General features: G+C 55.1%; 9 protein-coding genes across 9 annotated transcripts; 5 read left to right on the top strand and 4 right to left on the bottom strand.

Annotated features, from left to right (window-relative positions):
• Positions 1-1,472: 1,472 nt before the first annotated feature.
• WHR41_09274 (uncharacterized protein) lies at positions 1,473-4,406 on the top strand (the record flags this gene model as incomplete). The annotated part of the gene is made up of 1 exon (XM_069377878.1): positions 1,473-4,406. The coding sequence occupies one exon, from the start codon at positions 1,473-1,475 to the stop codon at positions 4,404-4,406; it is 2,934 nt and encodes a 977-aa protein (XP_069225094.1).
• Positions 4,407-4,698: 292 nt separating this feature from the next.
• Positions 4,699-5,746, bottom strand: WHR41_09273 (uncharacterized protein). Its single transcript, XM_069377877.1, has 3 exons — positions 5,375-5,746; positions 5,191-5,309; positions 4,699-5,113 (listed from the first exon to the last, which is right to left on the bottom strand). Exons 1-3 carry the CDS (start codon positions 5,579-5,581, stop codon positions 4,819-4,821), a joined length of 621 nt encoding a protein of 206 aa, XP_069225096.1. The 5' UTR covers positions 5,582-5,746; the 3' UTR covers positions 4,699-4,818.
• Positions 5,747-6,007: 261 nt separating this feature from the next.
• On the top strand, positions 6,008-7,610 carry WHR41_09272 (uncharacterized protein). The gene is made up of 2 exons (XM_069377876.1): positions 6,008-7,058; positions 7,125-7,610. The coding sequence occupies exons 1-2, from the start codon at positions 6,314-6,316 to the stop codon at positions 7,481-7,483; spliced, it is 1,104 nt and encodes a 367-aa protein (XP_069225095.1). The 5' UTR covers positions 6,008-6,313; the 3' UTR covers positions 7,484-7,610.
• A 10-nt stretch (positions 7,611-7,620) lies between these two features.
• WHR41_09271 (uncharacterized protein) lies at positions 7,621-8,259 on the bottom strand (the record flags this gene model as incomplete). Its single annotated transcript, XM_069377875.1, has 1 exon — positions 7,621-8,259. One exon carries the CDS (start codon positions 8,257-8,259, stop codon positions 7,621-7,623), a length of 639 nt encoding a protein of 212 aa, XP_069225098.1.
• Positions 8,260-8,655: 396 nt separating this feature from the next.
• WHR41_09270 (uncharacterized protein) lies at positions 8,656-10,989 on the bottom strand. The gene is made up of 4 exons (XM_069377874.1): positions 10,594-10,989; positions 10,470-10,519; positions 10,185-10,408; positions 8,656-10,127 (listed from the first exon to the last, which is right to left on the bottom strand). Exons 1-4 carry the CDS (start codon positions 10,656-10,658, stop codon positions 9,021-9,023), a joined length of 1,446 nt encoding a protein of 481 aa, XP_069225097.1. The 5' UTR covers positions 10,659-10,989; the 3' UTR covers positions 8,656-9,020.
• A 407-nt stretch (positions 10,990-11,396) lies between these two features.
• WHR41_09269 (uncharacterized protein) lies at positions 11,397-17,471 on the top strand (the record flags this gene model as incomplete). Its single annotated transcript, XM_069377873.1, has 1 exon — positions 11,397-17,471. One exon carries the CDS (start codon positions 11,397-11,399, stop codon positions 17,469-17,471), a length of 6,075 nt encoding a protein of 2,024 aa, XP_069225092.1.
• A 1,631-nt stretch (positions 17,472-19,102) lies between these two features.
• WHR41_09268 (uncharacterized protein) lies at positions 19,103-21,567 on the top strand. The gene is made up of 2 exons (XM_069377872.1): positions 19,103-19,868; positions 19,922-21,567. The coding sequence occupies exons 1-2, from the start codon at positions 19,748-19,750 to the stop codon at positions 21,253-21,255; spliced, it is 1,455 nt and encodes a 484-aa protein (XP_069225093.1). The 5' UTR covers positions 19,103-19,747; the 3' UTR covers positions 21,256-21,567.
• A 171-nt stretch (positions 21,568-21,738) lies between these two features.
• WHR41_09267 (uncharacterized protein) lies at positions 21,739-23,208 on the top strand (the record flags this gene model as incomplete). Its single annotated transcript, XM_069377871.1, has 1 exon — positions 21,739-23,208. One exon carries the CDS (start codon positions 21,739-21,741, stop codon positions 23,206-23,208), a length of 1,470 nt encoding a protein of 489 aa, XP_069225090.1.
• A 1,799-nt stretch (positions 23,209-25,007) lies between these two features.
• WHR41_09266 (uncharacterized protein) lies at positions 25,008-25,918 on the bottom strand (the record flags this gene model as incomplete). The annotated part of the gene is made up of 2 exons (XM_069377870.1): positions 25,008-25,622; positions 25,706-25,918. The coding sequence occupies 2 exons, from the start codon at positions 25,916-25,918 to the stop codon at positions 25,008-25,010; spliced, it is 828 nt and encodes a 275-aa protein (XP_069225091.1).
• Positions 25,919-26,613: the final 695 nt, after the last annotated feature.

Here is a 26,613-nt window from a genome sequence, read left to right as displayed (position 1 = left end):
CGGTTAGCGCCGCCTTAGGGTTAGTAGGAGATCAGTGTTCTCCTCCGTTGCCTTTTGGCGAGGAGATCAGTGTTCTCCTCCGTTGCCTTTTGGCGAGGAGAGAGCCCTTGCGATGGCCTTGTAAGCTAAACTTGGTCCTGTCTGAAGGATTTGAAGAACAACCCTCTGACATCAATGTAGGGTCATCATGGGCGCCAACATCGCCGGCATCTACGGCGCTCAGATCTTCCGCCGCGACGATAGGCCTCTGTACCGCCGCGCCTTCAGCGTCGCTTGTGCTGTCCTTGCGCTCGGTATTGCACTTGCGGTCTTTAGGTACCTCGATGATCTTCGCCGACGTCGCCGCGAGGCTAAGAGGAAGTCGGACGTACCACCTGAGGATGGACGCGATGGCGACCACAAGTGGCGGAACGTGAGCTCCGCACCGCCATCCCCACCAAACGGAGGCGTGATGCACGTTGTGGTTGGGGCGGACAGTCCGGGCGTCTCGCGCGACTTGAAATCGTAAGTAGTCAGTCATCGAGTTCAAGTCCAGCGCCACGGAATGGCAGGCAGAAACGGCAACCTTCTATCATGACCCGTAACGACCTATTGATCCGTATTTGTTGCTCTTTGTTCGATTCACATGTCATATTGTGTTAGTCGACCCAGCGATCATCTGACCTGGGATGTTGCTCGAACAGCATCTTATTCGCCACCACGTCTGCTGCGCAAAAACAGGTGTGAAGGGTGAGCCCGAGACTTTTAACACTGGCTGAAGGTGTGACCTCTCCAATGCAGATTCCTTTGAGAGACAATACATCCGGAGAGGCGAAACGTGAGTAGTCGAGTCCATGGACCCAAAGAGAGAGACCATGGACGATCGCCTGGTCGGTCGCTGCCCCGCTGGGATTCGCGGCTCGCTGTTGGCTGCGGAGACGAGCTGAGCGTGGTTCCAAGCTGACTTCACCCCTCGAGTCTCCATCACCCACAACCATTATCACACTCCACAAAACCTTCCATGATTGACCCATCCTCACTGGCTAAGCATGGTGTCCGGTGAGGTGGCTGCCTGGTGGCCTTGTATGGGTCATCGTCACCGCAGGCACGCCATGCCACATCTGTGCTGCGGTGGCGCCGCGACGCATGAGCGGGGCGAATCCTGACCAGGCGTATCCCGCGCTGAAGACCTCTATGAGTGCATGTGCATGCGCATGTACATGCGCACCACGCATCAGCTGCCTCTGCCAACGCCGCCTCGCATCGGTGTCTCCGCCCGGATGGGTGATGGGACCGACCCAGGCAGCACCCGCTCAATGCTTGTGCTCGAAGTCAGTCACGTATAAGACTACGTGCCCTGGCTCACTTCACTCTCGTGTGTGACTACACTGCTGACGCAATCTGGTGAACAGCTTTGGCCGATTTCTCCGCGCTTACGGCAATCGAAGGTCTTCACTACTGCAGTGCGCCTTCTCACCTGCTCGGCTGCATCAATGAAGGAGGGCTCTGCGTCTGCCACGTCACCCACGCAAGGTCAGACATCTGCCACTATATCTTCAGTTCCGGCCCCATCTTTTCCACAATTGCCCACCTTCGCAGTAGCAGCCCACACGATATCACGAACAGCAGACACAATGGAGGAAGACAGCATAGCCCAGGGTGCTCCGGCTCTCGATCGCGAAGAGCTACAAGAGCCCGCCGTGTCAAACGAATCCGTTGTCCCGGCTGAGGATGAGGTCAAACCTGCAGGCCAATCCAGGACGACTAGACGCGACCACCGGGTTGAGCATGGCAAACGCTCGAAGAAACATCGCACACGACGCAGCAGACCAGCCACCTACGACTCATCCAGCGATGAATCCACGCAAACCAGTGAGGGATCCCAGACCAGCTACTCCGAGGATGATGGCTCCTCAGAAGAAGAGAGGCTGAAGCGGAAACGGCGCAGCAGGAAGCAGAAAGCTGCTAAGAAAGCTAAGGGAAAGAAAACTCGCAAGCACCGCCAAGTAGAGTCGAGTTCTGACGACGCAACCTCCGACTCCGAGGAATCGGCCGAGACCTCTTCTGAGGAGGAAGTTTCCAAGCGCAAGAAATCTAAGAAGGCAAAGAGGGTCGTGGAGACTGACTCCGAGGAAGAAGAGACAGCGGATGATAGCCGCGAAAATGCTTTGACGGACCTCCAGACCCAACTTGAAGCGCTCAAATTGCAGATTCTGACACTTACATCAGCTTCAACGTCCAAGAAGCGCAGCAAGACCAAGTCTTCGAAGCGCAAGCGCAAATCATCATCCAGAAAAATCAAGGAGGACGGCTCGAGTTGGAAGCGTGTTGATCATCTCTGGGACGCTAGTATCCACAACTGGAAGGTGAAGGAGAGCGCTGAGGACGATGACAGCGAGTTTTCAGAGTATGCTTTCCTCGTCCGCAGGTGCTTTGACTGGGAGAACAAATACTTGAACACCAAAGTCGACATCAAATCCAAGCAACTCCGCTCTGTTTTGGCCGAAGTAATGAAAGACTGCAAGAGCGTCAGCCTCGAGACCGAAGAGCCGGTCATAGATCCCAACACTCTCTTCCTATATCTGGAGCCTTTGCGGACCCACTACCAAAAGACTCTGAAGGCAGCCATCCGAGCGGAAAAGAAGCGCAAAGTTGTCAAGAAGCTCGAGAAACAGCGGTCCTTGTGCAAGACTCTTGTGAAGTATATCGACGAAGATTATGCCGACACGAAGAAGACATTGTATCCTCTCCTCGCGGCAGGCAACATCACGTTCGAGCTGTTGTGGGCCCTTTACCGCCCCAACGACATTGCTATCACATCATGCTACGGCGCTTGGGACGAGCCGAGATGCTTCAAGATTGACTACGCTCACAAGAATTGCACCATGATGCGCGGCGAGTGGTATACCATCGAGGGCAAGTACATGGAGTTTGACGGGAAGAACTTCGGCCTTGGAAACTTTGAAGCCGATGTTGAGGCATTCAAAGGCCCGCGCAAGATCACCAGCCTTGCATGCTACCCCTTGCAGTATCACAAGGATCCTACAGTTGTGAAGAAGCAGATTATTGAGCGTGGAAGGCATTTTCTTGAGCTGGGCGGTATGAACTACCGGTTCCACAAGGGCCTTGCGTTCCACAAGAAGAAAAAGCAAGTACTCAAAGTGTCTATCAACGGCCGTGTCATGATTGACCCTGCAACATTCCGGAGGATCAACCCCAACTACCCGATCTCTTATATCAAGCCTCACGAGGACGAAGATGTCATCAGCAACTACTCTTCTGAAGACGAATGCTCATGCTGCGCCGATGGCTCCGAGAACGGTGGTGGAGTCGCGAATGGATGCGAGACACTGGATCGTCGAGACCAAGATGGCAACACCACTCGCACCAAGACCTATTTTGCTGAGCTGCCGAATGGCGAGGTACGCGCGGAGTCTGTGGAGGTGGACGAAGATGGTCAGATCATCCGTTCCAACACGGTCGTAGGAGAGGAGCTCGAGCCTGCCTCTCTAGTAGGCCGCAAGTTCACCGAGGAAGAGCTTCTCCTTACCTCGCCAGTGGTCTACGGCTTTGCATTCAACGAAAAGTTGTGGCTTGAGTTCACCGTCTCTGGTATCCGTGACATCGAATACAACAACGCTGCCTTCGACTCCCTCGTTCTGCCGCCGAACCAGAAATCCATCGTCCGCGCGCTTGTCGAGTCTCACAAATTCCACGCCGCGAAAACCATCGACGACGTCGTCCAAGGCAAAGGGAAGGGCCTCGGCGCCGTCCTCCATGGCCCTCCTGGCACAGGCAAAACTCTCACCGCCGAGGGCATCTCCGAGCTCCTGCACTGCCCTCTATACATGGTCTCAGCTGGCGAGCTCGGCACTGACCCGGCAAAGCTCGAGCTTGAATTACAGAAGATTTTGGACATCGCGCATTCCTGGGGCGCCGTCCTGCTTCTCGACGAAGCGGATGTCTTCCTCGAGAAGCGTGAGGTCCATGATATACACCGAAACGCTCTCGTCTCCATTTTCTTACGCCTGCTCGAGTACTTCCAGGGAATCTTGTTCCTGACCACCAACCGCGTCGAGACGTTCGACGACGCTTTTCAATCCCGCATCCATGTCGCGCTGCGCTACGGCGAGTTGGCGATGAAGGCTAAGCGCTCCGTTTGGGCTATGTTTCTTAACATGTGCCGGGCGCAAGCGGGGTGTGCGGTGGCTGACTTCAGCGACGAGCAGCTCGATGCGCTGTCGAGACATCAACTCAATGGCCGTCAGATCAAGAACATTGTCCGCACGGCGCAGGCTTTGGCGTTGAGAGATGGGGATGTTCTTGGGATGGAGCATGTCAAGAAGGTCATGGATGTGCAGGAGGATTTTGAGAGGGACTTGAAGGGCGGATTGGGGTATCTGGATGCTATGAGGAGCTACACTTGAGCGTTGCTACTGGAGCCTGAAAGAAGTCTGCACGGGTGACTCGCTTGGGTGTTTCGGCCCTGGAATGGTTCTTGTGCTTTTTTATGGACCAGATTGTACAAGCACAAGGTTGCTAACATTTCGTAACCGTTGCATGGATGTACCATAGGGCTTTGCTCGGCTCGATGTCCACCATGCCGATATGCATTGTACGGCCAAAGCTTGTTTTTCTTTGATCATCTTACTCGTTGTCCGGTGAGGTTGGCAGATGCTGAATAAGAACTGCAAGTGATAGACAGGGACCCATTAGAAGCTGCGGAAATTGGTTGTGATCAAATTGCGTCAGATGCAAACACAAGCTCGCTCAAATACCACGCTTTCTAAATCAATGTCTGTGACCAGCGGTCAAAACAGTGTTTCCAAAATGTGACTTCTACCATTTCGCCTCCTTCCTCCCCTGGAACTCCTTCAGAATGCTGACCACCTTCTCCAACGCGGACAACCACGCGTCCAGCTCCTTGTTCACACGCTCTTGGTCATCGCCCAGCTTGGCGTAAAAGTCCGCCCGGTAAGGCGTCGCGCTCATAGCGGCGGAAAAGATGGGCTTGATCAGGAAGCTGTGGTGAGGTTTGAGGGTGTTACCATAAGCGGCGCGGAAGGACTCGGACAGCTCGGATTTGGGGTTCGAAAGGTTGGCGCGGAGGGCTTGTGCGGTGAAGTCGAGGCCTCTGCGGTTGGACAATGTCAGTTTTTTGTTGCGACAGGGGCTTTGGCAAGGAACAAAGCAGGGTCGTTGGTTACGTACCGGACCAGCCAGAGGAGGCCCTCGGTAGCGGTGTGCTTCTTTGCCTTGAGCTCGTTGCGGACGAGGTCTTGCAGGGTCTCTGATTCCAGGGGAGCTGCGAGCTGGCGATCCTTGATTTTCTGCGGAAATTGTGAACCTCAACTCGTCTTGCCAACAACTTTCAGGCGGGCTTGTTGCGGTGTACCTTGATGTTGCCCTGCATGTCACTCTTGACGGGGTTGAAGGCGACGCTGCCGAGGACGTCGAAGAGGGTGATCAAGGACTCGGCGGCTTCGAGGAACTCAGTGGTGTTGATCGCATTGTCCTTGGCAGCGTCGATGTTCACGTCGGCGAAGCTCTTGCGGCCGTCGAAGTAAGTGCCGCCAGGAGGGAAAGCGGTGTTGGAGGCCATGGTTGTGATGTGTGTGAAGTCAGGCGTTGGACAAGGACTGGTGCTGTGGACGAGCTGGACGCAGATAAGGTGCAAGTGTGGTGGTATCTGCGAGAGGGTGTGTACGAGAAAGGTGTCATGGAGTCTCCATGGCCCCTCGCCCTGGCCGCATCAGCTCTCGTCCCTGCGTCGCTGCTGATGCGGCGGCGGTGTGGGGCAGAGACGCGCCTACTAGGGCCGACTGCTGGGGTCTGGAGCCGGGGGATGCCTCAGCCAGAGTGCATGTTGATGCCTCAGCGAGCAGGTGTAGAGATGCCTGAGTGTTCTAGGGTTGATGCCTCAGCATTAGATCGAATGCATCGCACTCTCTTTTCGCCGACAGCATCCACCCATTAACGGCGTCTTGGAGCCCGACACCAGATATGCACCGTGATATGGTTTAAAATTCCCTCGGTCTTTTGTTTCTCCTACAACATGCTCAAAAACATCACTACACCTGCCACCGCTTCGCCAGTGCTCGCCTGCCGAGGCGAGGCGGGGCTGTCGTGGGGCAGACGACACCGGAACATATATGCTTCGGATCGCCGTGGCGGCAGAAGTTGGCAACACTGTCAACTTAACATTTCCGTATCGATCTCTTAATATTTTTGAAAATTTTGGATTGCTACGAAGTTCACCTCCGAAGTCTATCGCCCATTCAATGCGGTCATCTCCGTGAACGACAACTACGAGCCTACTCACAGATCGATCACAATGCCATCCGACACCGTCTTCAAAGTCGCCGCCATTCCTGGAGATGGCATTGGCGTGGACATCACTGAAGCGGCAAAAGAAGTCCTGAATAAGCTCGCACAGTGCGATGGTACATTTCGCTTCGATTTCACCACCTTTGACTGGTCCAGTAAAGCCTACCTGGAGCGCGGCTGGTACATGCCCGAGGACGCCATCGCCACCTTAAAGAAACATGACGCGATCTACTTCGGTGCCGTGGGCTGGCCAAGCGTGCCTGACCATATTTCGCTGTGGAATATGATTCTGCCAATCAGGAAGGAACTCAACCAGTATGTCAACGTCCGTCCGACGAGGATTCTGCCCGGGACCAAGAGCCCTCTCGTGGGGTGCCAGAAGGATCCCAAGCAGCTCGACTGGATCATTGTACGCGAAAACTCGGAGGGCGAGTATGCAGGTCAGGGCGGGACGACTCATGGGCATGAGAACTACGCCGTCGCAACGGAACTCGCCATTTTTTCATATGTAGGGATTGAAAGAATCATGAGATTCGCGTTCGAGACCGCCAAGCAGCGTCCGAGGAAGAAGTTAACCATGGTAACCAAGAGCAATGCCCAGCGCCACGGCATGGTACTATGGGACAAGGTCTTTTACACTGTTGCCAAGGAGTATGAGGGTGTGGTAGAGTTTGACAAGATGCTTGTCGATGCAATGACGGTACGGATGGTCAATCGTCCTGATAGCCTGGATGTCATTGTTGCCACCAATTGTAAGTCGTTTCACCGAGTAAGCCATGAGGGCCTCCCAGCTAATCTCTCCATCTCCACTGAATCAGTGCACGCAGACATTCTCTCAGACTTGGCTGCCGCGCTTGCGGGCTCGATCGGTATTGCACCGTCTTCAAATCTCGACCCCAGCCGAAAATATCCGAGCATGTTCGAGCCAATCCACGGCTCAGCGCCAGATATCGCCGGCAAAGGCATTGCAAACCCCTTGGGCGCTTTCTGGTCTGCCGCAGAGATGGTGCGGTGGCTGGGCGCCGGGAAGCTCGACGCCCAGGCCGACACGTTGATGCAAGCCATCGAGAACGTGACAGTGGCTGGAGTGAAGACCAGAGACCTAGGAGGCGACAGAGGAACGCAGGAGGTCACTAAGGCCGTCCTGGATCAAGTGGAGCGTCTTATCAAGAAGTAAGACATGGCTCCGAGCAAGGCACGAGGCTGTGTGGCCTCGCACGCTCTCCATAGACCGCCTTGTCCATAGACCGCCTTCATGAACAATACCAACCCAATCAGCCTCCAAGTGGAGGACTCATGAAGTATTCCTCCCTATCAAACCCCAAGCACCAACTCCTCCCACTCGACCGGCACCGCCTCTCTCCCCTTGACCACTTTGGTCTTTCCTGCGAATCCTGCCTCCCTCTCCCAAGGCCTCCCCCACCTCTGCGGCGGCCACATCACCCCCATTGCCCTCCCAACAATCAGACTCCGACTCACCGGTCCAAAATGATTACTGTCCTTGCTCGCCCGCCAGTTGTCCCCCTCTAGCCACACATGCCCGTATGGCACTACCACCTTTGGCGCCATGGCGTCCCAATTCTTCGCAACCGTCCGCTCACTAGGCTTAGGCTCCCCATCTTCGTCTCGTCCTGGTCTCCGTCTTTTATCCAGCACAACCGTGTCTCCACCCAGAGCGATCACGCGCTTTACGGCACTGCCTTCACCGCGGTGCGGCGTCGTGTACATGACCAAATCACCACGGCGCAGGTCTGGTCCAGCGGGACGCCATTTGTGCCAAGCAACGGTATCGCGCGCGCCCGTCGTGTAATATTGCGGCGAGAGTGTCGGTTGCATGCTGTTGCCGACGATGGGGGTGATTTCGAGCAAGTAGTCGTTGACGCCGATTACGGTCCCGGTTATCCAGAAGGCGCCCGCGGCGAGGGTTCGCCAAGGAGGGAGAAATGCGGGCATTGTGACTTGAATCGTTTTTCGCTTTGGCTTTGGTGGATCGTTAACTGCAGGTGGGCTTCTGGAAGAGTTGGTGATTTGCATTGGATGACGTTCTTCGGGAGAAAGGCGAGCGGGTGCGAGGATCAGGCTTGTGCCTCGGTTCGGACGTCCAGGACAACAACGGCGTGGAATAGATATCTCGCCCGATCATCCATAGTGCATTTGGACCTTCATTCAACTTCGTTCAATGCGAATATTTTCCAAGTCATTTCCACTCATAGGGAACAAATTCTCCGACGGCGATTGCTTTTTGGGGACCCAAGCCAACATTCGGTCGTAGCATGGATGGGATCTCCGAAGAAGCCTCCCGTCATCAACATGGCGACGAAATTAAAAGATGATACGACGAGCACCACGTGAACATTAAAACCGCTGCCTTTTCATACACCGCTCTAAAAACCAACACAGATAATAGATAGGGGAGTCAACAAAACCAGAGGCTTGGATAAAGAGTACACCGCAGCAGGTCAACGACTTTCCACCGGCACAACAACGAGCTCCCGCAGCAATTCCCGGCAAGATGCAAATGCCAAAGATATCGAGTCTAGCCGAGTCTAGTGCGTGCAGAGACACTGAGTCGCTTTTTTGGGCCTTCTTTTACAAGCTGAATGCACCATTCGCGCGAAAACTCCAGAGTACTTCTCTCAACGCCTCTTCATGGGTGTACGAGCAGCTTCCGCTTAGATTGAGATATCATCCGACTTTTCTTCGAGACACCGCGCTTACAGCATGAGCTCGAGAGGGTTCTCGACAGCCTTCTTCAGCTCACGCATGAACTCACCACCAACAGCGCCGTCGACGACCTTGTGGTCGAAAGAGCCGGTCATGACGATCTGCTCGTCCCACGCGACACCCTCGGAACCATCCTCAAGCTCCTTGGGGACGGCGACCTTCTTGACGGCACCGACAGCGACGATAGTGGCCTGGGGCGGGTTGATGACGGCGGTGAAGCGGTCAATGGCGTCGTTCATCCCCATGTTGGAAATGGTGATAGTGCCACCCTGGTACTCCTCAGGCTTGAGCTTGCCGTCACGGGCGCGCTTGCCGAGCTCCTTGACCTGGGTGGAGATGCTTTCGAGGCCGCTGGCGTGGGCGTTCTTGACAATCGGGGTCATGAGGCCGACAGGGGTGGCAACGGCCACGGAGACGTCGACGACATTGTGCTTACGGACGACAGTCTCGCCGTCAATGACGCGCCAGCTGCTGTTGGCGGCAGGGACCTTGCGGGCGGCGGCAGCGACGGCCTTGATCAGAAGGTCGTTGACGGAGAGCTTGTACTTGCCGTCGGCGGAAGCGTTCAGGGCCTGGCGGAGCTTCATGAGCTTGGAGACGGAGATGGTGGAGGCGACGAAGTAGTGGGGGTTCTGGTTCATGGACTCGGTGAGGCGGGTGGCGATGGTCTTGCGCATGCTGGAGGCGGGGGTGTCCTCGTAGGTCGGGGCGCCGGCGCCAGCAGCAGCAGCAGCCGGGGTGGGAGCGGCGGTCTTAGCCTTCTCGACGTCCTGCTGGGTAATCCTGCCGCCAGGGCCGCTGCCCTTGATGGCGGAGATGGAGATGCCCTTCTCAAGAGCCAGCTTCTTCGCGGCGGGGGCAATGCTGGGCTCACGCTCGAGAGTGGTCTGGAGGCGCTCGCCGGTCGACTGGGGCTCCTGGGCCGGAGCCGGGGGAGCAGTGCCGGAGCCAGACTGAGGAGTCTCAGTAGCCTCAACAGCCTCCTGACCGCCCTTCTTCTCCTCCTTGGGAGTGTCCTTGTTTCCGCCAGCATCCTCGATGGAGAAGTCGGCGAAAGCCTCGACGTCGCTGGCCTCCTCAACCATGACAGCAATGGGCTGCACCAATTGTCAGCGCGCCGATCCCCAATTTCAATATCCGATAGCAAGACTCACGTTGCCAACAGCGACATCCTTCTCGCCAGACTCCTTCAGGAGCTTAGCCAAAACACCCTCCTCTTGGAACTCAAAGTCCATCTGGGCCTTGTCGGTCTCGATCTCGACGAGGACATCACCGGGAGCGAGGGCGTCACCAGGCTGCTTCTGCCAGGTGCCGATGTTGCCGGCGGTCATGGTCGGAGAGAGAGCGGGCATGGAGATGATGGTGTGGGACGGGTAAGCTGTTTTGGTATTGTCAGAATGGCATTGCGCATTTGGTTGGGATGCAGGCGCGTGACGAACACTTGGAGGCGTAGTATCTGGCCAGCGCCGACATGGCGGGTATTCTGCGCCTGTGAGGATTTTGTTAGCCATAGCACGCGTGAGTCGAGCTCCTCGAGCTCGCGGACGGTGCTCGTCGACGTACACGGCGCCATTCTGTGCCCTCAGTCCCTTCAATGCGCCCCTAGCGATCATCCCGGCGGCGGACATGTTGAGCGCTCCTGCAGCGAGAGAGCGAGTAACGAGTGGAGTGGGCGAGATGGTGGATAGAGGAGGACACCGGCGAGGTTGAGCGAGGCAGGTGGTGTGCGAGGGGTGGTGTTGGTGAAGTCCGAGCCGGCGCAAAGCTGGATGCGGACTATTTTCGTGGTCGTTGAGCTCCAGCAACGCCCGGGATATTCACGCTAGAACCAACGGGCCGGACGAGATCTCGGAAGTGAGGGAGCGTCTCAGAAGGCGTGAGAATTCTTCGCTGGTGAGAGGGATGCTCTGCGAGGGACAACACAGCCCCACTGCAGCATGGAATAATACCCCGATGTCTCGAGGATGCTTGAATACCTCACAACAATTGTTCCAATCCTCTTGCCCATCCAGGCAGCCAGGCATTACATCTCCGACACGCTTGAAGTGTGATTTTGCACGTGACTCGACTCGCCGCACCTGCCCTGTTGGAGCTGCGCTCACCAGCCAGGGCTTGCGATGTCGCGTGGCATTGGATGCGAGCTGCCTTAGGGCGCGGCTTGGGTCCGAGGCAGCCAGCTTAGGTGTCGTGTCGTGTACGCAGGAGACCGGCGCATTAATTAAGCAGTCACTGAGACACCGCACCGCTGCCGCCCACCACGCTGTACAGCATCTCGCTCCGGACCACGCAGCCTGGCCATGACATAGCATGCGCGGCCTGCACCAGACATTACACCATCACATGCTCTAGGTCTCCCAAGTGCTGGAATGGCCGACACCGAGCAGCCCACCCCGGCCCTGCCGGAAGTGAAAGGAGAGAACGAGAAACACGAGGAGACACCTTCAGCAGCACAGGTCGAAGAGGAGGCACAAGAAGATGATACAGCCAGAGCGAGCACAGAGCCGCGGGATCCAGATCCGCCAAAAGAAGACCATGGTGACCAAAATTCAGATGAGCTGCCTGGGGAGGACGAGGGTGCGCATGCGGCCGCAACGGCGACCTCTCCTGAACAGCCTAGCGAGGATCAGAGTGAGGAAACTGCGCCAGAAGAGAGGACCGACACGGCATCGACAGCTGCGAGCGATACTCCACGGTCCAACGTAGAGACCCCCAGTACGGAGATGCCTCCTTCGCACGTCGCACAGCGAGTGCGGACCGATTCCCAATCAACTACAGCGACCACCGGCACCACAGGGACAAGAGGAACTACACGATCAACCCGGAGTAGCATGGTATTCGTCGTGTCAGCCCTCGAGTCGATTGCAGGCTCCAAAGATGCTCGGAAGCGCAAACCGCTGCTCGACTCCACCCAGCGCGCGCTGTCTGCAATCAGGAATGCGCAAGGAGATGCGGCGCAACTTGATCCTGAGATTCTCTTTGAGCCTTTGAATCTTGCAACCGAGGCTGCGACTGTCAGCGTGGTTGTCACTGCGCTGGACTGCATCGGCAAGCTCATCAGCTACTCCTACTTTTCCGTTCCTGCTCCTGTCGACGGCCACGAAGGACAACCAAACAGGCCCCCGCTTATCGAAAGAGCGATTGACACGATATGTGATTGCTTTCAGGGCGAAGCCACCCCACCAGAAGTTCAAATGCAAATCATCAAGAGCTTGCTAGCTGCGATCCTGAACGACAAGATTGTTGTGCATGGTGCCGGCTTGTTGAAGAGTGTTCGACAGACATACAACATCTTCCTGCTTTCACGGCACAGCGCCAACCAGCAAATCGCCCAGGGCGCTCTAACACAGATGGTGGGAACGGTCTTCGAAAGGGTCAAGGTTCGATTGTCTGGGAAAGCCGCGAGGTACGGCTCATCGCGAACGAGCTTGGGTCAAGAAAATGGAGCAAATGGATCGGAAACGCCGGGCGACATTCATGGCACGGACACTCCCAGGGGCGACGAGCTTGAGACTCCGGTAGACGCAGAGGGCGAGACGACGACAATGACACTGCAAGATTTCGAGAAGAAAAAGTCCTTCGATGATACCAGGATCTCCGACACAACAACCACCGTCACTCGAGCCAGGCGTGCCACCCTTATGAAGCAGGCCAGCCGAACTGCATCAGGAGCCGAACTTCCCACCATCACTGTCCAAGGCGAAGGCCACGAGGCCTACTCCGAGGATGAAGAGGAAGATGAGATCTACATCAAGGATGCATTCCTCGTCTTCCGTGCCATGTGCAAACTCTCCACGAAGACCGTTCGACGAGAAGAGGAGGTCGACATCAAATCTCAGGGCATGCGCTCGAAACTCCTATCTCTGCACATCATTCACACCGTTCTCTTCAACCACTTTGCTGTCTTTACAGACCCCCACGCCACCATCCGAAGCTCGTCTGGTCAAGCGCCCACGGAGTTTACGCACGCCGTCAAGCAGTACTTGTGCTTAGCCCTGAGCAAGAACGCAGCCAGCTCCGCAAAGCCTGTGTTTGAGGTTTCTGCTGAGATCTACTGGCTCATGGTCCGCTATCTCCGTTCCGAACTCAAACGCGAATTGGAAGTCTTTGTCAAGGAAGTGTATCTGCCCATCCTTGACAAAAGGCTTGCGCCTGGATGGCAGAAAAGTTACATTGTGCAAAACATCTTCGGTCGAATGGCAGAAGAGCCAAAAGTCTTGGTAGAGATTTACTTAAACTACGATTGCGATCGACAGGCTCTGGACAACATGTTTCAGCGCATTGTTGAGCATGTTTCCAGATTATCGGGACAGCCAGTGCCTGTCACTGCCCTGCAGCAGCAAACTTACGCGGAGTTCAATGCAAAGCAGTTGGCCTCCGGCACCAACGATTGGCAGCAACGTGGTATCCTTCCACCCAGCCTGGCTACTGCTAGCATGAACAGCCCTACTGATAATGATCGTGGCTTTCCTCAAGAATACGCCTTGAAGATGCAGTCACTGGAGACACTCATGGAGATTCTGAGGAGTCTGGTAAACTGGGGCCAGCAAGGTGTAGCTGAACGACCTTCGGCCATGGGTCAAGACACGGATGGACGTAGTAGCTACGAGGAATACCGCGAAAGTATTGATGCACGCGGCGATACGGGACCCGCTAGCTCTCCAGCCCTCAACTCCGTCGAGTCCGGACAGAGTGAGACTCCGGAGGATGACCCTGCAGAGTTGGAAAGGGTAAAGGAGCGCAAGACTGCACTCAATAACGCCATTCGCGCATTCAACTACAAGCCTAAACGCGGCATGAAAGCTCTCCTTCAGGATGGCTTCATCCCATCTTCCAGTCCGAAAGACATCGCCCACTTCCTTTTGACGAACGAACGTATCAATAAAAAGGCGCTCGGCGAATTTTTGGGCGAAGGAGATGAGGAGAACAAAGAGATCATGGCATCTTTTGTCGACGGTATGGAGTTTGGGAGAACGCGTTTTGTTGATGCCTTGCGACGCTTCCTTCAGGCCTTCAGATTGCCTGGAGAAGCGCAAAAGATCGATCGACTTATGCTCAAGTTCGCGGAAAAATACTGTGCGGGCAATCCGAACGCTTTCGCAAACGCCGACACAGCCTACGTCCTCGGATACTCGGTCATCATGCTGAATACCGACCAACACTCATCGCAGGTCAAGAAACGAATGACTATCGAAGATTTCATCAAGAACAACCGTGGCATCAACGACGGACAGAGCTTGCCGGACGATTACCTCCAGGGCATCTTCGATGAGATTCAGCAAAACGAAATTGTGCTCGACAGCGAGCGAGAGACTGCGGCAAACCTCGGCATGCTCCCACAAGCCAACACGGGTGGAATTGGCGGCGCTCTTGCCACATTCGGACGTGACCTTGGCCGGGAAGCCTATGCAGCGGCGAGTGAGGAGATGAGCAACCGTACCGAGCAGCTCTTCAAGTCCATGTTGCGGGCACAGAAGAAGGCAGCCGGTGGAGCGCCCAGTGGAAAGGGACGGTTCTTGACTGCGACGTCTTTCAAGCATGTTGGCCCCATGTTCAGCGCTGTATGGATGAGTTTCTTGACCGCGCTGAGCGGCACTGCTCAAGAGACTCAGAACATTGAGATCATACGTCTTTGCACGGAAGGCCAAAAGCTTGCGATCCGAATTGCTTGTCTTTTCGATCTTGAGGATCCTCGCCAGGCCTTCGTCTCGTCCTTGGGCCGGAGCACAAATCTCTACAATTTCTCGGAGATGAAGGCGAAGAACGTCGAAGCCCTACGAGCCCTCTTGGATGTTGCTCACACCGAGGGCAACCTTCTTCGCGAGAGCTGGCGCGACATACTCACCTGCATTTCGCAGCTTGACAGATTTCAGCTCATCTCCAGCGGTGTCGAAGAGGGCGCTGTGCCCGACGTGCTGAAGGCGCAGTTCGCGCCCGCCCCACAGGCCAGTGGATCCAGGAAGAGCATGCAAGTACCAAGGAGACCAGCGTCCAAGGCTTCGGTGAGCGGCTCATATCACGCAGACATCGCAGAAGACGCGCGCTCGGCAGACATGATCCGCGGGGTGGATCGGATATTCACAAACACCGCAAACTTGTCAGGAGACGCTATCTTGCACTTCGTGCGAGCTCTGACCCAAGTCAGCTGGCAGGAGATTCAGTCTTCTGGTCAGAGCGACAGCCCGAGGACTTACAGTCTGCAAAAGCTCGTCGAGATCTCTGGGTACAACATGCTGCGTGTGCGTTTCGAGTGGACGAGCATCTGGCATATACTTGGCCAGCATTTCATCGACGTTGGCTGCCACAACAACACACACGTGGTATACTTTGCGCTCAACAGCTTGCGTCAGCTCAGTATGCGCTTCATGGAGATCGAGGAGCTGCCAGGTTTCAAGTTCCAGAAAGACTTCTTGAAGCCTTTCGAGTACATCCTGAGCAATGCCTCCCAGGTAGCGGTCAAGGACATGGTCCTCCGCTGTCTCATTCAGATGATCCAGGCGCGTGGCGACATGATCAGATCTGGATGGCGCACCATGCTGGGCGTGTTCACTGTGGCTGCTCGCGAGCCGTACGAGAGCATCGTCAATCTTGCGTTCGACAACGTCACCCAAGTGTGGAACGATCGCTTCGGCGTGGTCATCAGCCAAGGCGCTTTCGCAGATCTCGTGGTCTGCCTTACTGAGTTCAGCAAGAACATGAAGTTCCAGAAGAAGAGCCTGCAAGCCATCGAGACGCTGAAATCAACAGTTCCCAAGATGCTCCGCACACCTGAATGTCCTCTCTCGGTCAACGTCGCAGGCGGCAAAGATGCACCACAAGCTGAGGGTCTACCGAAACAGCCGAGCCGCCAAACTTCAGAGGAGCAATTTTGGTTCCCGGTGTTGTTCGCTTTCCACGACGTACTCATGACCGGCGAAGACCTCGAAGTCCGCTCACGTGCACTGAACTACCTATTCGACACTCTCACAAAGTACGGTAAGGATTTCCCAAGGGAGTTCTGGGATACTTTATGGAGACAGCTGCTGTACCCGATCTTCATGGTGCTCAAGGACCGCAAAGCTATCAACCAAGAAGCTATCAACCACGAAGAGCTGTCTGTGTGGCTGTCTACCACGCTGATCCAAGCTCTACGAAACATGATCACGCTATTCACATACTTCTTCGACAGCCTGGAGTACATGCTCGACCGCTTCTTGGATTTGCTGGCACTCTGCATTTGCCAAGAAAACGATACACTGGCAAGGATCGGCAGCAACTGCTTGCAGCAGCTGATCCTGCAGAACGTCAAGAAGTTCACCCCTGAACATTGGGAGAAGATCGTCGGGGCTTTTGTCGACCTTTTCGGTAGGACTGAGGCGCGAGAGCTGTTCTCGGCTGCTACGTCGAGCTCGTACGATAAGAGCGGTTCCTACGCAAATGGCGCGCCCGACGTGCCGAAAACTGCCTCAGGTCTTACCAGCACATCGCTTGTGGACGACCACACGTCTGTCGCGGCCGGGTCGAACGCACTCAACATCAACGGTCTGCCCGCAGACACGCCGTCCGATGTGCCAGTCAATGGCTCCGACCGCAGGGCTTCTGTGCAGACGGAGCAGTCACATACTGAGCGCGACCGCAACAGCTCCCCTTCGAAGCACCCGGGACAGAAAGACTCCGATTTGGAGTCTTTCGCCGCAGGCTCCAGTTCCCAGAGTCAACAAGCGCCCGTCGTCGTCACGGCGGCCCGCAGACGTTACTTCAACCAGATCATCACCAAGTGCGTCCTTCAACTCCTCATGATTGAGACGGTCAGCGAGCTCTTCAACAACGACTCGGTCTACTCTTCTATTCCCTCACACCTCCTCCTTCGCCTCATGGCCCTCCTCAAGAAGTCCTACCACTTCGCCAAACGTTTCAACGAAGATCGCGAGCTACGGTCCCGCCTCTTCCGCGAGGGCTTCATGCGCCAGCCGCCCAACCTCCTCAAACAAGAGAGTGGCAGTGCCAGTGTCTACGTGCTCATCCTGCTGCGCATGTACGCGGACCAGAGCGACGACCGTGCTGCGTCTCGCCAGGAGACAGAGGCCGCTCTCATCCCGCTGTGCCAGGACATATTGGCGTCGTACATCGCTCTCGATGAGGAGACCCAACAGCGCAACATGGTCACGTGGCGGCCCGTGGTCATCGATGTGCTGGAGGGCTACGTCGCTTTCCGTGACGAAGAGTTTGGGAAGCACGTCAAGACGTTCTCTCCGCTGGCTGTTGGGCTCATGAACCGCGAGATGGGTCCGGAGCTGCAGCGCGCGGTCCAAGGGTTGTGGAGGCGCGTGTGTGAGACGCAGTTGGGGATTGCGAAGGACGAGATGAGCGGATTGGTTGCCCATGGGAGGAACGGAGACGAGCCGACGAGTCCGAGGATGACGTCTTCTTCTTTCGCCAGGAGGGGGAGTAAGATGAGCATGTAAGTTCTCGCAGAGTGCTGAATGAGGTGGTTCGGGTCGTGTGTCTCACTCACGAGCTGCCTACGAGGCTGCATTCAGCGGAAAAGTCGAAGGCTGCTGTATAGATTACGAATTCGGGTTTGGAGGATCAGCGATATCTTCTGGTTATTGTAAAGCATAGCAAATTTCAGCGTTCTCTGTTTTGGTTCATCTTGTTTGCCAGAGGCCACTCCCATTCAGGTTGATAATATCGGAGGTTAAACATGTGCCACGATCGGGCTGTTTCTAACAGCTTGGGACGCCAGCCGCCAGTGCGGTCCATGCAGGACATTGCAAAGATACATGCTCGGCCTCTTGTCAATCAGGAGGTATGGCGAACCGTATTCAAATCCATCTCCCATGGCGGGAAGGCCGTAGTAGTGGGTATATCGTCTTCGAAGCGTCTTGCCATGCACGGATTTACTGATCGCTCCTTACGAAACGCCGACGATCAAGCGGCTGTCCCTTCGCAACGCTGTGGGCGACTTCCTCCCCGTCGGCCATTCACATCGCGTGTACTGCATTTGCCACAAATAACAAATCGGTCGCCCAGTCTTCGATGGTGTGTATGGAGATGACGGCCGCTGATTCGCCGACAAGACACTACGTCGGCCAGACCGGCTGCAGATCCGCCTCCTTGTCTATGTGTTCTTGCCTCCGCGTGGCCAACGCCTTTAGTCTCGGCAGCATTGCGAATCTATCTTGTCCCAGTCATCCGGTCATCCGGCACCCGCGGTGGTGTGAAGACGGCAAGTGGTGTCTGCGTGCAGGAGTCTAGCATGCGCCGAACCACGGCATCACCCGCCCCTGTTAGGTTTTTGACGCAACCATCAGACCTGGCATTTTGCAGATCGTCTGCCTGCAAACAGCCAAACCTCGCTCCAGCAGGCTGCTGATTCGCGCAACCCAATCTGACTCTTCACAACTCAAACCCGGCCGATCGAAAGGTGTGCTGCACCATCTGCACACACACAGGAGTCCTGAGGCAGCCGTACCACACAACCAGCCCGGCGGCTCGCCGTCCGTCGCACTCACGTTTCAGACCACGCCGAGTGGGCAGTAACAGGGCAGTAACAGGGCATGCCGTGTTCACTATCACCATTGCATCTGACATGCAGTGTCCAGTATCAACGCATCTCACATGCTGTGTTCGTTACAACGGCACCCAACATGCCGTGCCCCCCGTCATGACACGCCAACAGCCGTGGGCCAACCGCTCCTCTAGCCCTCCGCCCTGCGCAAGTGCTGACGCCAGCTCACTTTAACTCCCCAGCCAATCGCTCGTCTGCACCCGCATGTTCGGCGTGCAGTGCCGACTGCTGGGGTCGACGCCATCGAAGCTTGCTGAGCAATTGATGAGGTGCCACGGCGTGCCGTGACAACAATGAGATGTCCCCGACCGTGGGCTCTCACGCTTTTGGCTTAGTGTCACTCGTGCTCTGTCGCTTGCGCTGGCCCCAGCCGTTCACGACACTCGACCCTCCAGGGCTGCGAAGACGAATGCGGAGTCGGCGCGTCCGGCAGCCGCGTGGAGACACTTTGGCACCTTTCTCACGATAGGCCGAGTGGGACGACTCTTCACACACCAATCCTCGCCTGCCACGCTAGCCCTGCCCGCCGTATCTGGCCTTGCGTGGTATCGATGTGCTGGAGGGCGCCCATTCGCCAGCCCGCCATATTTCGCTTCGACACGCTGCAAGGCCGCCGAACGCTTTCCTGCCTGGCCGTGCCATCGCTCCCAAGTCGTGCACTCGCGCACGCCCCTTCCCAACGCTCGGGACGTGGCACGTCGTGCTGGCGTCGAGCTCTGTTTCACGAGCTGGGCCTCCGGAGCAATCATTGAGCTGCATTGGCTTCCCGCCTCCCGCTGCATGTGCTTCTCGCAAACTTCGCCTCTGCCGTAAGTTTTCCTGCCTTGCGAGCTTCGTCTGTTGCCCTTCTGGAGGGTGCGATTGGCGTCTTCGTAGGATGCTTCTTCTTGACGGCGTCTCCGGAGACGGCGAGGTACATATGCCATGCTCTGGCACTGCCGTGCGGCTGGCTGGAACTTTTGGGCTCGTGCCTTGCCCTGTCTGGATCTGATGCAGGTGGTCTTCTTGTACTACCTTTTATCTTATTGTCTTCAACGCCTTCGCTGAGCTGCGTGTTCAACATCCTTGCATAATTCCCTTTGCTGCTCTCATCATCTTCTCGTTGCCGTCCACCACAGTGCTTGCTCACATTCTCACTGGACCCAAATGATTCGGTGAGCTTAGAGGTCAATGGGCCTCTTCGTTGACCGCCGTGGGCACTACAGAGGTTGGCTGGCCTCCTTCCTGTGCTGCTGTGCGGCCTTGACGGAGGATGAGTATCCACGTGAGCGTGACAACGATCACCCAGCGGGTATGCCTCGGCGATAGCCATGGCTTCCAATACAGATTGCTGACGCTGAACAGCTACCGCTCCCAATGGCATCTACCAACAACAGCCGGGCACAAAAGCGCCTCCCAAGGCCATTACGCCCTCTTCAACCAGAAGATCGTACTCCAATGTTGACTCTCCTCGCGACTCTCATCAGTCCGCTTCGCCCGATCAGTCAAAAGGGCAAGACTTCAATGTCGAAGCTTTACTTCCCCGACCCACGGACTACGAAGCAGAGCTTGGGCAGCTGTCAGCCGGGACCACACTCGAAAAAGCTCCTCGTAGAATTCGACCGAGTCCTGGCCTGAAACCACACACGCAAGGCCTGGTGCCTGTTCCTCTAGGTCCAGTCGTACTCGGTGATCCATACGAATTGACGGCATCGAGGACACTCTCAGAATTGCCACACAGCATTGCGACCCGCGGTCGTGATCACGAACGATCGGAGTCAAAACAACACTTTCTCGAGCATGCAACAACCAAACCATATCTAGAAAGTCGCGAGACGCCATACCAACGGTGCGCTCGACGGAGTGAAGAGACGCTTGTGCTGAGATCGAATGCTTCTTCTCAAACCCTCACGTCTACACTCATGGATTCCAACAAGTCATCAAAGGGAACACCATCGACTCTCTCGTTGTCCGGGTCTTTAACGCATCACGCTAGAGAAGCCAGTAACTCATCGGCACACTCAACAATCAGCGAGCGTCCACGCGCAGGATCGCGCCTACAGCGCAAACGATCAAACCAATCACAGAAGTCGTATGGCCACAACGGAGACTCTGACGTAGAGAAAGAAGTCCTTGAGCTCAACACTATCGTCGAAGAGCGCCGGGCCGAAGGAAACAAGGGCAGGTCCAGGAACAGCCACGTACCAGCCGTAGCGCCGGCGATGCAGGTCAACGCTCGCTCGGAGACGCTGAATGACATCGGCTCTGCTTTGTCGCGGCCTTTGACTGCGCATAAGGCGTACCGTAGCAACTCACGGCAGGGCACGCTCTCTCCCGGCTCGGACAAAGTGTCACTCCGCTCGCAGCCTTCCAACGCCAGCTCTCAAGTCCCAGGGTCGCCATCAGGCGTAACGAGCTCTGCTGGGCACATAGCGCCGTCTACTATTCGGCTTGTCACCAGCAATGATGAGCAATTTTGCAGAATTTCTGCGAGAAGCCCGTCTCTCACGGATAGGGCTCTTTCAGCCAGTTCTTCGCTCACGACACTGGACTCGCCCTCGTATACACTCGAGACGTCTCCCACGGTTTCGAAACGATACAGTCGAAGTCTCATGATCACGCCGTTGCCAGATCCTGCTGCTGATGAGGAGATTAGTCGTCATGACTGTGTTACGCGGGAGGTTGGGGTCGCTTTATGATGAGCTGTTGGACATCGGTGATCCGTTTACTTTTTAATCGTTGAACCTGGGCTGGACATATGGCTGGATACCCTGTTGCGGCTTTGGCGTTACGACGACAAAACGTTGACTTGTCGCTCTTGTACTTGTTCTCTTGTATTGGTTTTGTCCCGCTCTGCCTGTTTAATGACATGGCTCGAGACACAAAACGTTCGGATTATCCCGACGATTTAGCCTTGATTCGCAAGGTGTTTTTGCATGACCCAGCGACAAACTTCTTGATATTCTTGCATTGTTCAGTGAGCGAAAACTGAAGTACATGTTTGCAGCCCAGAGGAGGATGTGCCTCGTCTACGATGTGGTTGAACATCTCTATACGGTGTACGATAAAAACCCTAATCGGCGACCCCGCGGATTACCCGGGGAGTCACAATAATCTTTCCTACAACACCACTGGGAGGACATCACACGGACTCTTAGGCCTATCCCGTCAATACTTTCGCCATGGCGTCCCGATCTTTTTCGAAATGGCTAGGAGACGAATTAGGTATCTCGACCCTGCTTGCCTCGTCCCGCGATGTCCATCTCTTGCTGCTCACCCGATGCATTCGCATGTTTGCCTACGGTGCCAGTACACTGGTCCTCGCTTTGTATTTCGCAGCGCTTGGACATTCCGACACCAAGATTGGCCTGTTTCTGAGCTTGACACTGGTCGGAGATGTCGGCGTCAGCTTGCTGCTCACCCTGGTGGCGGATTCCTGGGGCCGTCGCCGGATTCTTGTCGCTGGCGGCCTCCTGATGACTTTCTCTGGTCTCGCCTTTGCTACCATGAGCAGTTACTGGATCTTACTGTTTGCCGCTATAGTCGGTGTTATTAGTCCTAGTGGAAACGAAATTGGACCTTTTCGGGCTATTGAGGAATCGACTCTCGCGCAGTTATCAAATGAGAAAACAAGGTCAGACATCTTCGCTTTTTACGTCGTTGTTGGGACTCTAGGTGGAGCTGGCGGTTCCTTAGCTAGTGGATGGATCACTCAATCTTTGCAGGGAGCAGGCTGGAGCGAAGTAGCTTCTTTCCGCTTCGTCTTCTACATTTACGCTGTGGTGGGACTGCTCAAAGCTGCTCTCACCATGCTGCTTACCAACAAGTGCGAAGTCCCATCTCAAAGAGGCACGCAGCCATCAGAAGCAGCTGAGGGTGAAGAGGCTGAAGCCTTCCTTCAGACCCCGAATATGCGGTCCCCACAAGCTCCAGCGAAAAAGAGATCTGCAATTGCTCAAATCTCTCCGGCATCGCGAAAGACACTGCTAAAGCTGTGTTGTCTGTTCTTTTTCGACTCGCTCGCCAGCGGCATGGTCCCCAACTCACTCATCGCCTTTTTCATCTCGCGCAAGTTCTCGTTGCCAGAAGGCAAGCTGGGTAGCATCATCGGTGCTGCTCAATTTCTATCAAGCATCGGGAATGTGTTCGCATCGTCAGTCGCGAAACGCATCGGTCTCGTCAAGACAATGGTCTTCACACACCTGCCAAGCGCAATTTTGCTCTCTCTCGTCCCGATGCCAGAGTCTCTCGCTCTGACAATTACCTTCTTAATCCTCAGAGCCACTCTTAGTTCCATGGACCAGGCCCCGCGAAGCGCTTTCCTCTCGGCCATCGTCCTTCCTGCCGAACGCACTGCTGTTATGGGGATCGTGAATACTGTCAAGACCATGAGTCAAAGCTCTGGCCCACTCCTTACCGGTTCACTGGCAAACTCGGGTCGCTTCTGGATCGCTTTCGTCATTGCTGGCGCCTTGAAATCCGCTTACGATGTCGGACTCCTTACATTGTTTCTACACGCTGAGCTAGATAGTGGCGATCATGGTACTGAGAATGCAGAACCAGAGGCTCATCATGACTTCGAGCTTGATAGTGAAAGCGAGAGCGAAAGTGAGGATCACACTGGGGAGCAGGGCACCTCGAGACCAACTTGAAGACTTGGAGGACGACGACCTGGGACGACCAAATTTCGTCAGGAGAGCTTTCATCTCTCGGCACCAGAGCTATCTACACCATCAAGAGCTCTCGCAACTTCCTCTCGAATTTCTATCGCAAGCCTCTGGACAAGGATACTCCGGCTGAAATTGCCACAAAAAGAACGGGTCTGTCTCGTTCGTCAACATCTCTGGGATGTACCTTGTGTTGGTTTCCATATCCCAGTTCTGCATGAACACTTCGGAGCTCGCGATATCGATCTGGCCCCAGCCTGTCTCAATCAGCCGCTCAATACTCGTCCCGTACACATACTCCTTGAAACCCGCCCATCGAATCGCGCTCGCACACATCGGGCAACTCTCAGCATTGGTATACAGCGTCAAGTCTGCCCAGGCGGAAGAGGCTTCTGAAGGAGACAGCTTGTATGGGCCGTTCGGGTAGGTAAGTATAGACGTGTAGTTGCTGATAGCCACGATATCTCCGTGGAGGGTGGGACTCCCCGTTGCAGAGTTCTGGTTCACGCCAGTGCATATAAGTTCTTAAGGCCATTGTTCGACGTGTGGTTGACGATCGCAGAGCCGAACGCGGCGGTCGGGCATGGCGAGCCGGATGCGCCAAGCGCTGAGTTGGCGGTTCGCATCCAATGCGTGCGCGAAGAGTAAGGGATGCCATTGACCGTCGGTTTTTGACCAGAGACTTCTCGGTGCCATAAGCCGCTGTGTTCGAACTTGCCATGGGCTGAGGCCGTAGTAAGAAAGCCAATAGCTGTTGTGACGAACATCAGCGACTTTCTGTCCATCTTTTGTCAGCAGGCCTCAGATTGCGTGTGTAAATGATCTCGAACAATCAACGCAGAACAAGGCCCGCAACATCTCGAGGCTGACTTCCACTCTAATTGTACAACGGAGGTTAGCGGAGTGCGTAAGGACCTAATCAAATGCGTTCGCCAAAAAGAATCTTTCTTCTTCCGATATGGAACGGCTTTGGCCATTACGTAAATAAAGCTTATGTGCAGTAGCCGCCAGACGAGTCTAGCTCACAGATACCGGACTGTTCTTACGCATTCCTAATCATATGAAGCTACTGAGAGCCCGGATGGACGGTTGATCTGTCCATACTGTATCAAATACGTCAATCATCACTACGATAGAAAGTTTACTGTCCGCAGAGTTCGCATCAATCATTGCTCGGTCATCGATTCGAGATACAACGCTGAGCAGACATCGCTCATGCTGCCGAGTCTGTAGTCGTTTTGAGAAACATCAGTGCAACGAATGCTCACATTCGGCATCCCGAGTGCTTCTGGGTAGCTTTGGTCGATGCCTCGAAGAGTTGTGCCGAGGTCTTTCTCGGCTTGCTCCGATGCCGGCATCAAGATCTCTACAGTCACCACGGGCAGCTCAGCAGCTAACCTTGTCTTCCACCACTTGCCTTGCTTCAATTTTCGACGATCAACCTCAGGGTCCGAGCGTGCAGCATCATTTTCACCTCGGCCTCGACATCTTTCGACTGCGCCCACTTCCGCGTCGGAGGTCCAGTCACGCGCCCATCAACTTCGCCCTTGCCGGCTGCTAGAGTGCCGTACAGCGTATAAGGTACTGTTACTCGCTACGCTGGAACTCTTTCACGTTTTGCATGGCATACTTCAATTATGACGTTCACGATGGGGTCAATGGCCGTCCGACTGCAGATTAGAAGCGCGGATCAGCTCGAACACGCTTCGGTGGATGTGATCGCAGCATAGATCAGAGATACTGACTAAAGCAAAGGTTGTATACGTACGCCTTTTTTTCTGAGCCTACTGGCTCTTTTTCTTAACTTGGACACCGAATTCTACAGGCAAAACCGTTGTGTTGAACTCTGCCATGGTCAACCCGAAATGGGATGTTATTCTCGGCTCCCAATTGTCCGCGAACCGCTCCTCGGTCAACATCGGGACCAAATCATCGACGCGACCACCAAAGATCGTAAGCATGGTTGACGAGTTGGCACTCCCGAACATGTTGTGGAACAAGCTCTCCGAGTACTCTGGATTCTCCGCTTTCGCTTCCATCCTCCTTTTGCTCAATGCTTTGCTCAAGTCTTGCTTTGTGAGCAGCTTCTCTCCGTTGGGTCCCTTGCCCGTCGCACCCGCCAGCAATTCTTTTATGAGTTCGAGATCTGGTTTCCCCTGGTCGTGTACGAGTGCGGAGTCGCGGCGTGTCAGGCTGGCGTCGTGCTCGATCGCATTGTGTTTGCTTAGATCTTCGAGGTCGAAGGTGCCTGTCCAATACGAGCGGTGAAGGAAGTTCGCGGCGAATGCGGGCACAAAGAAGCAGAATGTAGGCGCGAAATTGTAGGTCTGATGGATGGTACGCTTGAGCTCGCGGAACGTAATGTTTCGGCCAGAGTGTGGCAGAATGCCGTGGTTCGCCTGCCAAATCGTCAGCGAGTCTAAGACAGGATTGCGAGTGCGAAGGCAGCTGAGCAAAATGCACAAGGAGGGAAGAGTCTCACCATGGCGTTCAACATCGGGCAAGCAGACCTTGAGTCGCCAGCTTTTGGGGCAACATATTCAGGCCAACTCCCATTGTGACCGGGACAGCCTGCCGGTACAACATGGCCGGATTTGTGTTTGGGCAGCAAAAGGTTGAGAGCGGCGAGCCAAAGATCCCATGTCATTACAAAAAGCTCGGTAAGGACCTTTGACAATTTTTGAACTGCACCCATGGCGTTGATGGTGGCGAACACAACTGGAGTAGACCTGAATTGGTGCTGAGAGAAGTGGAATGTAAGGTAGACCAAGTGGTATGAATGGTGAAGGTGGACGGTCGCAAAGCGCGCATATTGTGGATTCCATATACCTCATGGTATGACGTTTGTATGGAGCTGGAGCGCATATGAGCTGCACTCTGCAGTCTCAATTGCGAAGTTGGGGTTCGATCGCGTAGTAAACATGAGCGTCGATTGGCTCTTCCTTGATATGCTTTGCTAGCGGACGTTATATGAAAGTGAGCTGCAGATCCGCGTGCACTAGCGCATGATCGCTCGATTGGCAGGGCTCACCGCTAATTGTGCCTAAGCATGCATTAGCCCTTTTTGAATACGCGAAGTTCCCACAATAGTCTTAGCCACCTCCAAGTGAGCTCAAGACAAGTTTGACCACTGATCCTCTTTGTAAATCGTGTTTACCCTTGAACTTCTTCTCAGCTGTGGGAATATTCAGTATCATTCGTATTCTTGATTACTCTAAGAAAGCCCCAGGCGACCGTCAATCTCCTTCATAACGAAGAGAATGCCACGCCTATGCCACGAGATACCTGGTGCTGAGCATAGATCTTGAATCTTGATTTTCTCAATCAGATAATCAATCAGGTAATCAATCAATCAGGTCCCTGATTGAGCTCGGACCTGAATAATCAGAT

Source organism: Cladosporium halotolerans (assembly GCF_011745625.1).
Source record: "Cladosporium halotolerans strain TM138-S3 chromosome Unknown Sca84, whole genome shotgun sequence".
NCBI lineage: Eukaryota > Fungi > Ascomycota > Dothideomycetes > Cladosporiales > Cladosporiaceae > Cladosporium > Cladosporium halotolerans.
Note: the sequence above shows the minus strand (reverse complement) of the source record. Positions and strands in the feature narration are given on the sequence as shown.

Coding starts and splice junctions, on each gene's coding strand:
- WHR41_09268 (XM_069377872.1), top strand. CDS start 19,748: ATGGGCCTCTTCGTTGACCGCCGTGGGCACTACAGAGGTTGGCTGGCC. Junction 19,869..19,921: donor TGACAACGATCACCCAGCGG/GTATGCCTCGGC, acceptor GACGCTGAACAG/CTACCGCTCCCAATGGCATC.
- WHR41_09270 (XM_069377874.1), bottom strand. CDS start 10,658: ATGTCCGCCGCCGGGATGATCGCTAGGGGCGCATTGAAGGGACTGAGG. Junction 10,409..10,469: donor CAGATACTACGCCTCCAAGT/GTTCGTCACGCG, acceptor ATACCAAAACAG/CTTACCCGTCCCACACCATC. Junction 10,128..10,184: donor AGGATGTCGCTGTTGGCAAC/GTGAGTCTTGCT, acceptor CAATTGGTGCAG/CCCATTGCTGTCATGGTTGA.
- WHR41_09272 (XM_069377876.1), top strand. CDS start 6,314: ATGCCATCCGACACCGTCTTCAAAGTCGCCGCCATTCCTGGAGATGGC. Junction 7,059..7,124: donor TGTCATTGTTGCCACCAATT/GTAAGTCGTTTC, acceptor CCACTGAATCAG/TGCACGCAGACATTCTCTCA.
- WHR41_09273 (XM_069377877.1), bottom strand. CDS start 5,581: ATGGCCTCCAACACCGCTTTCCCTCCTGGCGGCACTTACTTCGACGGC. Junction 5,310..5,374: donor ACATGCAGGGCAACATCAAG/GTACACCGCAAC, acceptor CAATTTCCGCAG/AAAATCAAGGATCGCCAGCT. Junction 5,114..5,190: donor GGCCTCCTCTGGCTGGTCCG/GTACGTAACCAA, acceptor GTCCAACCGCAG/AGGCCTCGACTTCACCGCAC.